Source organism: Anabrus simplex, chromosome 7, assembly GCF_040414725.1.
Source record: "Anabrus simplex isolate iqAnaSimp1 chromosome 7, ASM4041472v1, whole genome shotgun sequence".
Classification (NCBI taxonomy): Eukaryota; Metazoa; Arthropoda; class Insecta; order Orthoptera; family Tettigoniidae; genus Anabrus; species Anabrus simplex.
In genome coordinates, this window is record NC_090271.1 from 158,192,695 (window position 1) to 158,204,751 (window position 12,057).

The following is a 12,057-nucleotide window of genomic DNA, read 5'->3' on the forward strand; positions in this document are numbered from 1 at the left end:
TTACAAAATAAATAAATAAATAAATAAATAAATAAATAAATAAATAAATAAATAAATAAATGGGTAAGGATGCACCTTAATCTGCAACGATATGTATTATTTATATCTGTGCTACGGGCGTGTAATATGTGGACAAATCGATCTATTGAATTCAGCCGAATTTCCCATCTTAAGTGTTTTATTCAGGTCCTATACCATGTTTGCACGACCATCTTTTGATTGAATCGTGTACAGTAGTATGTTTTTAATTTTTTTACCGAGATCAATAGCTGCAGTCGCTTAAGTGCGGCCAGTATCGAGTATTCGGGAGATAGGTTCGAACCCCACTGTCGATAGCCCTGAAGATGTTTTTTCCGTGGTTTCCCATTTTCACATTAGGAAAATGCTGGGACTAAACCTTAATTATGGCCATGGCCGCTTTATTTGCAGTCCTAGCCTTTTTCCTATCCCGTCGTCGCCATAAGACCTATCTGTATCGGTGCGTCGTAAGTCAGATTGTAAAAAAAAAAGTTAAGAATTAAAAGCGTGCAATAATTAAACAGGAAGAAGGAAATACTCTCCTGAACATCTTGAGGTGGGAAACCCAGGGTCTCAGAAGTCAGCTTAATGAGATATGTTGTCACAATTACCGTTTCCTGCATTATTTACAGCTAATTTTTACATGTATTTATTTACAGATCCAGCTCCTTGGCTAACAGATTAGCATGCTAGACTTCGGTCCAAGGGGTCCCGCGTTCGATTCCTGGCCGTTTTTTTTTGATTTCAACCTTCACTGGTTAATTCTTCTGGCTCGGGGGTCGGATGTGTGTACCGTCTTCAATATTAAAGTTCATCCAAGGTCCTATCGTCGCCTCTCCGGATATCATACACTATTACTATTATTTACAGTTAAGTACGGCTATGCATGGCGCTTGTACAATAATACACTGAGCGGCACAAAAAACGCAACACTTCAATTTCTTTCAAAAACTGAAATTTATTCTAAATTTGACACTTTTATGACACTAATCAAACATTTTATGATGGAATATTGTGGTACAGTCCCATCTAACGGTCTAACAATGAAAAGAAAAGACGATTATAAACAAATTAATCGAGAGATGCACATTTCAAGGAAATTTTGAGTAAGCTCATAAAGGTACTCTGTTTTAATGTTACACACTTCTCACTTTCACTTCACAGACTTCGGAGACTATCTCGGGGACCTCTGTTCGCATCTTCAAAAGCGTGTATTGCCACTTCTTGCAGCAATGACGGCATTCAACCTTTCAGGCATGCTCCTGATTAATGCCGTAATGTTCTGTTGAGGAATCATCTCCCATTCTTCCAGGAGGGCGTTCCGTAGGTCCTGTAGGGTCTCTGGATAGCGCTGACGGACTCTTCTCCCCAGTTGGTCCAAACATGCTCAATGGGCTTCAAATCGGGGTTTCGAGCAGGCCAAACCATAGCATGAATCTCTGATTCATCCAAGAACTGTTGCACAATTCTCGCAACATGTGGGCGTGCATTGTCGTGCATGAGTGTAAAACCATCACCAATAAACGGAGCGAAAGGCACAACATGCTCCAGTAGGATTTCCTCCACATATCGATGTGCGGTAAGGCTCCCATGCTCTACGAAGACTAAATCCGTCCTTGCAGCTGTATTGATTCCTGCCCACACCATCACAGAACCACCGTGAAAAGGCGTCCTGGATGAGAATGTGCAAGGGGAATACCTTTCCCCTGGCCTTCTCCAGACCTTCTCAGGTGATCGGAGGCCAAATCGCGACTCGTCGATGAGCAACACTTGATCCCATTGTTGTACTGTCCAGCCAAGATGTTCCCTTGTGAAACACAATCGAGCTGTGCGATGCTCTCTGGTGAGTTCCGGTCCTGTAGCAGGTTTTCTGGACTGGAGATTGGCTTCTTCCAGTCTTCTCCGAACCGTTCTCTCACTAACATTGACCCCTCGAACTTGATGGAGTCGATTTCGTGCTTCAATAGCGGTGGTGTGACGGTTGCGGAGAACTTGAAGTTGTAAGAAGCGGTCATCTTTCTCCGATGTTGCTCTTCTCGGGCCTGATCCTGGTCTCCTTGCAAAGCCTCCAGTTTCCCTGTACCTTCGTACGGTTCTGGAAATTGTAGAAGATGTAGTACTCAACACTTCTGCAATGTAATGCATGCTACGACCATCTTCCACCAAAGCAACAGCTTCCGCAGCTTGTTCAGGACTTAACGGCATGTTTACTCCAGAAAGCTGATTAAGAGAATCACAGAAAGATCCTACAAAGACGTGTGATTGAAAGGGGAACAATTAAAGGTACAACAATAAGCGCTACAAGAGCGGGAAAACATTATTGGCTCACATCCAGCGATGTGTTTTCCAGGTTGCGCGGGAAAAAACAATTGAGGCTAGTGCAATAAACAATCAACACTCGCAAAGCAACGTCAAAAGCATACCCCGTCTAAAAACAATGGTTAAAGTGCTTCACTTCGATTAAATTACACATCATTTATTGGGTGTTGCGTTTTTCGTGCCGCTCAGTGTACATATTGTGTAAGATCGCTTAAGGCTGCTTTAAACTGGAACTGAACTGAACTTACATGGTTCCTTTCGTGACGGTCATGTCCAGTCCTTGAAGCACTTTGATCTTGCGGTTGTATTGTTTGACCGCTCCTCGAATATGAACTGCTGCCTCCATTTTGCCTCGGATCGTTCTGGAACAAAAATAACGTCACTTACATGATGTACATGATGTGCACAATTCCAGTTCTCATTAGGACTGTCACCATTTAACCTTGTGAACCCGATAACAAATGCTCACACATTGGAGGAACTGGAAAAAAAATTCTAATGAAATCATGTCAGAACTCATTCGCGTCAGCTAGAATATGGATACCAGATGCATTGTCTGTATAACCCAGGAAGGACGACACTTCTGGCGCCTTTTATAACGTAAGATTTCATATAAAATGGTATAAACGCTTAAGGCAGAGCGGTCGCTGAGGCAGCCGCCGTAGTGCAGAGTACAACCACCGTTCGTTCGGTCTTACAAGGGGGCATTCCCTACTCGTCACCACCGATTGCGCTCAAATTTATAAAACATACAGGGCTTGGCTGGAAATGAAAGTACCCGTAGTGAGAACTCCAGATGGCCAAGCGTATAGAAAATAAAAATAAAAATGTTGACGCAGTTCTTGCACCGTATCAGCCACTTACGTTAGCGCGGACGCCGAGGAGTAGTTGGCGTAGCGCTAAGAGCCGGGACTGGTAATTCAATAGGCGGAGGTTCGACTCCCCGTGTGGAGACTGTCTTTTTTCCCTTTCAACTTTTATATTATTTATTTTCCAATTAAGCAAAGAGGTGAATAATTAATTTTATTTATTTATATATTTATACGCAAAAGGCATAGAAAAGGTAAAATATTGGGATTTCATTGTCAAACTTTCTTCCTGAGCCAAGAATCTATTGTTTGTGTACAGCCTCCAGCAGCAACCTTCACTTGTCAGGTGAAAACGAATCTTACAGCGAAACGACCATTCACGTTTATGGCGCATTTTACAAGGACGGGAGATAGCCAATAAAGGAGAAAAAAGAAGAATTTCTGTTTTAACACGTCGGGAAAGTTCGCAACTGCAAAATTTTCTACAATTATGCGCTCATTAAAAAATGACGTTCTAGGCCTATATGCATTTTGCATATATATAAATAAATAAATAAAATAAATAAAATAAATAAAATAAATAAAATAAATAAAATAAATAAATTAAAGGAAATGAATAATATAAAAGTTGAGAGGAAAATTAAAGACAGTCTCCACACGGGGAGTCGAACCCTCGACCATCGAATTACCAGTCCGAGCTCTTACCGCTGCGCCAACTACCGCTCGGCGTCCGCGCTAACGTAAGTGGCTGATACGGTGCAAGAACTGCGTCAACATTTTTATTTTTATTGGCCTATACGCTTGGCCATCTGGAGTTCTCACTGCGGGTACTTTCATTTCTAGCCAAGCCCTGCATGTTTTATAAATTTGAGCGAAATCGGTGGTGACGAGTAGGGAATGCCCCCTTGTTAGTCTATATGAGAGAGTCTGTAATCCAAACCATAAAGATACGAGAGAATAAGTCGCTTCAATTGGCTTTTAACGACGGTCGGTAGTTATCACGGTTTCCCTTAAATGTGCAGTTCGCTTGTGAAAATGGGTAAATACCTATACCAAAGGTAGTTTCACATCACTTCTGTAAACCTTGTCAACTATCCCCAATGCTCCATGCGTAAGTTACATTCATTCGTTAAGCTGACTTTAACCTCGCATGAAGTAGCTGAGTATGGCTCCCTGGCTGGTCAGCGTATTAGCCTTCGTTTCAGAGAGTCCTGCGTTCGATTCAAGGTAAAGTCGAGGATTTTGACTTTGTCCAGTTAATTCCACTGGCACGGGAGGTGAGTGAGTGTTTGTGTTCGTCTCAACACACTTCTTAACTTAAAACATAAAACATTACGCCACAAAACCACCACAAAGGCATGAAATAGTGAAGACAATCCTCCACATGGGATTGGCGTCAGGAAAGGCATCCGGCTGCAAAGCTGGGCTTTCCCAGTTAATTGGGAAAAGGCCAAGAAGAAGAAAAACACGCATTCTGGTGAGGGTGAGGTAAGGTCTACCATCGGAATTTGATTCCCGAATCACTGGATGACGCGAGTACTCACAATATCAATAGTGTGATATTTATTTTATATTTATTTTTATATTTGTATTTATTTATTATTTTATGTCTATTTTTCTGGTGCCCTACGTGTATTTTATATTTTTAAACGCCACAAAGTGAAATAATTAGGATGCTACAACGGTTTGTATTCAAAATTAGAAAATAAGCAAGTTGACTTGTAATTTTGTGACAACATCGCTCCCTGCAAGTCTGATATCTGGTGAAATGAAAGACACGATGGATAGTTCAATACATTCCATTTTACAAGTGGCTGATGATAACTACAGTGAGAGACTAATGGCACAAAAGTGGGCAGTAGTCATGTCCCCAGATCTTACAGTTCGGTCGATCTTAATGCCACTCCTTCAGTTCGGTCGTTCACTATGATGTCAGCTCGACACGTCTTCGGAGACGCATCCGACTTCTTCATAGACTTCAAGGTGATGTTGTCTTCGAAGGCTTCCAGAGAGCGTAGAATGCTTCGCATTGTGGCGGTTGATCCTCATTAACTCTCCCTTGGGACAGAGCCCTAATACCTAGCGACGAATTGGCCGTGCGGTTAGAGGCACGCAGCTGTGAGCTAGTGGGTTCGAATCCCACAGTCGACAGCCCTGAAGATGGTTTTCTGTGGTTTCCCATGTTCACACCAGGCAAATGCTGGGCCTGTACCTTAATTAAGGCCACGGCCATTACCTTCCCAGTCATAGCCCTTTCCCATCCTTCCGTTACAAAAACCTTTGATGTGTTAGAGCTGCGTTAAACGAGTAGAAAAACAGAAACAAAGAATCCTAATACTTGAAGAAGGCTTTCGAACTCGTCACATCATCTACAAGGAGATGCATAAAGGCAGGGGCGGCCGAACCGTATGTGTTGAAGTGCTGCAGCACATTACCTATTGGGAAAATAAATTAGTTTAAAAATATTATCTACAATAAAATACAGTGCATTGAAAAAAACGTCAGCCAAAGAATAGGAAATTATTCAACTCCCCTCACAACCAGGTGCGCTCCACGCCGGGTGCTCTGCGATCACAGCTCAGCGAGCTTTTAGCCAGAAACCAGGAACTCTGCCTTTTGCGCATGCGTGCCGAGCTTCTCCGATACAAAGAGAATGTGTTCCGATAGGCTGTGGAAACAACAGCCAAGACATCACTTCACAGCGATTCTTCGTTTGACCACAGAGAGGCAGCACTTGCACTACGACCGATATGAAAACGTGGCAGCTGGCACCCTCTTGACTCAGCGGTAGTATTTAAGAGTGGATCGCTCAAAGCAAACGGGAAAACAAAATATTATAGAGCTGTTAGTGCCAGGTCTTTTAATACCAAAGAGGATAGAATACTACCAACTTGCCTATTCCATAGCCACATTTGTAAATCGATGAACTATAAAAATTGTACTTTTTATGTTGTCAAAATAAGGACATTTTGCATTACGACGTTGCTGGTTTTATTGCGATGCTGTTGGTAACATTGGGAAGTTCTGTTTTTGCACGCTCACACCAAGTGTTTGAGATCGTGAATATTTTGCCATTGCAGGTGTTATTGTGCGTTTAATAATATAGTTTTATAGTTTTTTATGAGGAATGTGTACATGTGTTGGGGTTGTTTGCGTGTTTGTTCAGTGTGGAAAACTCAGTGGAGAGCTTCTTGTAAACCACATACCGGTATGTTTTTAAATATTTTCTGCACCAGCCGCCACTGCATACAGGCTCCTTCCAGGAAGAGTTCGAACAGAGATGACATTGTAATTCACTTTAATAGCTTCCCTCCATTGCCTGCACGACGTTCCTTTCTTATTTCTTATCCACTGGGAGTTTCCTTTCTTCAAATTATAACTGAACATTACGGTTTTTTTACGTCGCACCGACACAGATATGTCTTACGGAAACGATGGGATGGGAAAAGGGCTAGCAGTGGGAAGGAACGGATTGTGGCCATAATTAAGGTACAGCTCAAGCATTTTCCTTTTTTTTGAAAATGGGAAACCACGGAAAACCATCTTCATAGCTGCCGACAGTGGGGTTCGAACCCATTATCTCCCGAATGCAAGCTGATAGCTGAGTGACTCAAAGTACGCTGCTACTCGCTCGGTATGAGCGGATGGCAGCAATGTCCAGTATTTGACAGAATATTCACGAAGAAATTTTCTGATAGAATTAGTATTAGTTTCCGAAATGTTCAGATTTCTGTTAGGTGAGTGGCTAGCACTGGGGACAGTGATCAATTTCGGTTTGGAGCTGTCTTCCCGCTTCTATGTATTGGTTCTTTACAATCATTAGCGTTTAGCGTACATGTATATGTTCAGTTTGCCTTTGCTGGCAGGACCTAGTGTTTACTGTGCACTATGTCTTCTGGTACGGGCTAGAGCAATTTTGTTACCTTCATTGATCTGTCTCAGTTTCGTCCTTGGCTTTGACAATATGAAAGTGACTGAGGTATGAGTGATGCTAGTAATACCATTCCTTATGCAGCCAGTCCCTGCTATGAATGATGTGAGAATGTTGCTCATAGGGTCAGCTGGTGCATGCATTTCAGTGGGCTTGGCAGACTGATATGTAATAGCAACTCCTGGCTCGGTGAGGAAAACAACGGGAAACTACCTCATTTCCCAAGTACACCTCTTCAGTGATGCCTAGGCCATCTATGACAGCTGATGGCGGAGCTGTTGAGGATCCAAGCAGCCTTAGGGCGGAGGACTGAACATACATATGTTCAGTAAAGCCTTCCTATTGTGCTTGAAAGATCCCAAGTCTTTTTTGGCTGCATGGTGCGTAGATCATAGCATCTGGGGCATCTGTTGGTAATCCGATAATTTTTAACAGAGTTCTTTATGACTTGGACAATGTCGCAGAGAAATTTTGCAGTCAAGGTTTTTAAGAACGGGTATACCAGCTGTGGCCAAATATACTGGCTGAGCATATATATACATACATATATATATATATATACGTAGGTCGAGTCATAAGTCATGGCAACTATTTTTTTCTCGCGAACAGGAGACAGCACGAAAAATCTAAGATACGCATTTCGAAACGTACGGTATGTACTTGCGTATGATGCCACTAGATGGTGTATGTAAACAACATTGTGGGTCTAAGCAAGCCCCCAAGTTCAGTGTGAGTGAGAGCGTCACAAATTGGAAGTCAACACGCAGGAGCAACGATCGTGTATTAAAATAACAGTTCTCCGCGGCAGAAATGCACGCCAATGCCATGCAGAGCTGTGGGAAGCATTAGGTGTGCATGCCATGCCCCATAGAACAGTTGTCCAATAAGGTTATGGTACTCCTGGCATACGATGTTCAAGGTGTTCTTGTGTGTCATCCAGTGCATGAGAGGCACGCTGTCAATGCAGTTTATTACAATTCTTTTTGTTGTACCAGTGGCGCCGTGCAATGCGAACCAAACGTCCAGATCTTTTGGACAACGCCATAATCCTACACGATAACGCGACAGCTCACACAGCAGCCATCGTTCAGCGTCGCTTACGACGGTGGGGATGGGAGGTTCTTCCACACCCGCATTATTTGCCTGATCTGAGCCCATGTGACTATGATCTAATCCCCAAAGACAAGAAGCCATTAAGTAGACAACGGTTTGCTAATAAAGAGGGCATCGTAACAGCATTTTGGAGAGAGGTGTCACACGTTACCGATACACATGCAGCGAATGGTATTCAGCGCCTGCCCCACCGCTGGCAACGCACAGTGGAAACCTTGGGTGATTATTTCGAAGGTCTGTAACCAGTGTGGACCTATCCTTTGTACGTAGTCCTGTGTATTGGCTGTCTATACCACAATACAACAATGTTTACCAATGGCCTGTGCTGTCACTTTCCTACGAGAATCTCCTGAAGTCAGTATTTGTCTTCAGGCACTATGCATAATTACATGCCCTATATTTCCAAATGCAAATTTTAGATTTTCCGTGTTGTCTCCTGTTCGCGAGAAAAGAAATAGATGCCATGACTTATGACTCAACCTCGTATATTTTAAATGCTATTTGTTCGGGGCGTCGATCTATAGAGATATTTTGCCCTTACTAGCACCATATGATATGAACCTGCGTGTAAGTGAAATTGTGGAAGTGTAACGTGTTGAATGTGAGGAAAGGAACATTAAGGACGGCACGAACACACAGTCCCCAGGCCAGTTATATTACTCATTTACAATTAAAAAACCCTGACCCGGCCGGGAATCGAACCCGGGGCCGCCGGGTGACAGACGGTCGCGATGCCGCCTACACCGTGGGGCCGGACTTTATATTTTACTTCTGATCAGGAAATGACACTTGGTGAGATAACCAGTTGGTTTAAATTCTTCATGAGCTGTTCTATGACAAGAGAAGGATTGAAGGATTTAATTTAATTTCGTCTTGAAAAGTTACACCAAGCTATTATATGATTTCATGTGAGGAAATGAACGCAATTTTGTTTCCATCTAGAGTAGTGAGAGCAGTAGGCCTCAAATGACCTTTACAAACAAAAATAGCTTTCTGAAACGAACACAGCTGGGCTGAGTGGCTCAGACGGTTAAGAAGCTGGCTTTCTGAGCCCAAGTTGGCAGGTTCGATCCTGATTCTGTCCGGTGGTGTTCAAATACGTCAGCCCAGTGTCGGTAGATTTACTGGCACGTAAAAGAAATCCTGCGGGGGAAAACTCCGGCACCTCAGTGTCACCGAAACCGTAAAAGTAGTTAGTGGGACGTAAATTCGGTATCGTCTATATTACGAAACTCTCAGGTCGCCTACGGGCGTCAAATCGAAAACATGCATCTGGCGAGCCGAACATGTCCTTGGATACTGTAACGTGGAGGAGTGAAACTCTATTTATTGGAAGATATCTGACCTGTGTATTGGGATATTATTTCTGTTTGATTTTCTCATGGGTGCGTTCTACCGTTCTAATTATGTAAACGTGTGATATGCAATTATTGCGTCGTGGCTGAGATGAAGGCTATTGGCCCCCTAGAAAATCAATACTGGCACGCATGCGCTGAACGCGTCTTCTTCATTGAGTGTATCTTGCTCCAGGCACTCGTCTGTTTGTGATCCAAAGATGGATGTGTGCAAGCTTGTATCCAAGAGGACACGTTCTGTAGTCGGCGAAATGGAGTGTGATACTCCAGGATAAACTAACTAATATTTAAGTCCATGCCTTAATTTCTACATGTAGTCTGAGCAATTTTATTGTATTGTATTTTCTTCGTTTTCCTTCAGTGTGGATAGTAGTGATATGGGTTAAAATTTGCAAACGGCTGTGTGCCGATCTCCAAGTGAAGGTTTGGATTACCTTTTCTAATTTTCCTGTCGGATGATGTAAGTAAAATCAAATTATTATATATTTGGAACTGAAACTCTATTATCCGTTGGTTTGTTAAAGAAGACATTACCTTACATTGACTCAACAAAGAAAACCGTTATGATGTCTATTCAAGTTATTGATGACATTGTTAATACGAAGGGCGTGCCATATTGTTTTACACTTTATTATTTTCTACCGAAATGAAGTACATTACACATCAGTTGTTACGTCCACCTTATCAACATAATATCCTTGTAACTGTATGCACTTTTGCCATCGATGTGTCAGTCTCTCCAGACCTTACTGATCACATTCTTTCAGAGTGATGCGTACCCATGCCTTGACAGCTGTGTCCAGTTCTGCAAAATCCGCAAAACGGCGACCACGCAGAGGTTTCTTCACGTTCCCGAACAGGTGATAATCACTTGGTGCCAAGTCGGGAGAGTGTGGTGGGTGTTGCAGCACCGTGAATCCCATTTGATCAATGGCAGCGGTGGTCTCTCGGCTAGTGTGGGGCCGGGCATTGTCATGTTGCAGAAGCGCACCTTTAGCCCATTTTCCTGGCCTCTTATTTTGAATGGCACGACGTAAGTGCTTAAGGATTGCTGCATTGTTAATCGTGGCCCCAAATTCCAGCGAGCCAATGAGGATGATGCCCTTTTTTGTCCCAGAACACTGTCGCCATTCGTTTGCGAACTGATGGCAATGTTCGACATTTCATTGGTGGTGGACTGCCCCTATGCTTGTTGTTTCGTTTGTGGCTCATGGTAATGGAGCCATGTCTGATCACTAGTCACAAGCCTAGCCATGAAGCCGGCTGTATCTTGATCATGGCGTTGCAAAAGTTCTTTGCACACGTCCACACGCCTCCGCTTCTTGTCTGCAGACAAGAGTCTAGGCACTCACGTGGATGACACCTTCCCCCAGCTGTAAGTGGCCGTGCACGATCCACTGCAGGGTGTTTCGGCTAATTCCCGTGCCTGCCCCCATTTCCGTAAATGTGATTCATTTGTTTCCTTGGATGGCCTGTTCGACCCGGGCAATGTTGGTTGGTGTTGACACTGTCACATTCCTTCCAGAACTGGTTCCCTTGTCCACATATGTGCGCCCAGTTTTCCCACCTTCCACCCAGTTGTAAAATGTTTTCCTTGACGGCGCATGTTCTCCACAGACTGCCCCCAAGCCGATGAATTTCTGCAATGGTCAGGCCTTCTTTCCACTGGAACGAAGTCGTACAGCGCTGTCCCTGACGGTTGCTTTCCATGTTGTCTGCTCCTACGCTGACAGTGTTGTTATGAAATGGCTATGACGAGTGCATTCGTTGGCCGCTGGGCGTGTGCTGCTACCAAACGGTGGCACAAGACACTAGTTACACGTCACCACCTTCAAAAGTGAAATGTGAATCATACCCGGACGTACAAAAAAAAAAGTGTAAAACAATATAGTACGCCCGGCAACGATTTTTTGGACTTGATTTTGTTTGAATATTCTTCACCGACCGAAACATTGTTAAATATGCATTAATTCGTCACTTCTAGTTGTTAAAAAATTCTGAAACCATGTTATGTGAAAGTAATTATCTTACTAATGAGGTAACTGAAGTAATTTGGAATCACGTTATATGGGCCTATGAGTGTTAAAGTCCTCTATAAGTTTTTTGATTATTTGGGATTCTTGTTTTTTTTTCGGGGGGGGGATGTTCTTCTTACTATTATTATGTTGTATTTTATTCTATCAATATTTTCCATTCTTGAAATGTGATATCTGTTTGTAGCATTATTTTATTGTGGGTTTGGCCTGTGTTGTCTGTTTTCTCTTAATGGGATCGTTCTTCTTTCTCTTCTTCTTCTTCTTCTTCTGGCATTGGGTGTTTAAATTCTACCTCATATGTGCATCATGCGATTCCAATGCCACCTCACATTAAATTCAATAACCACGATTTTGCCCTCTGTTAAATTTAATGTTTATGTTAATGAAATTTACAATGTAATTATTATTATTTTTATCAGTATCACTGCGGTTAGTGTAAAATTCTCCAAATTCTTAAAGTTTCTTTTCTTAAACGC

At 42.8% G+C, this 12,057-nt stretch overlaps 1 protein-coding gene across 1 annotated transcript in view; it reads right to left on the reverse strand.

The window, feature by feature from the left end:
- LOC136877393 (ABC transporter G family member 23) overlaps positions 1–12,057 on the reverse strand; it is a 209,231-nt gene that overhangs the window by 88,068 nt on the left and 109,106 nt on the right. Inside the window, exon 2 of the mRNA XM_067151397.2 lies at positions 2,586–2,699. Within this exon, the coding sequence (XP_067007498.2) occupies positions 2,586–2,683 (98 nt within the window). The 5' untranslated portion in view covers positions 2,684–2,699. The remainder of the gene's footprint in view (positions 1–2,585; positions 2,700–12,057) is intronic.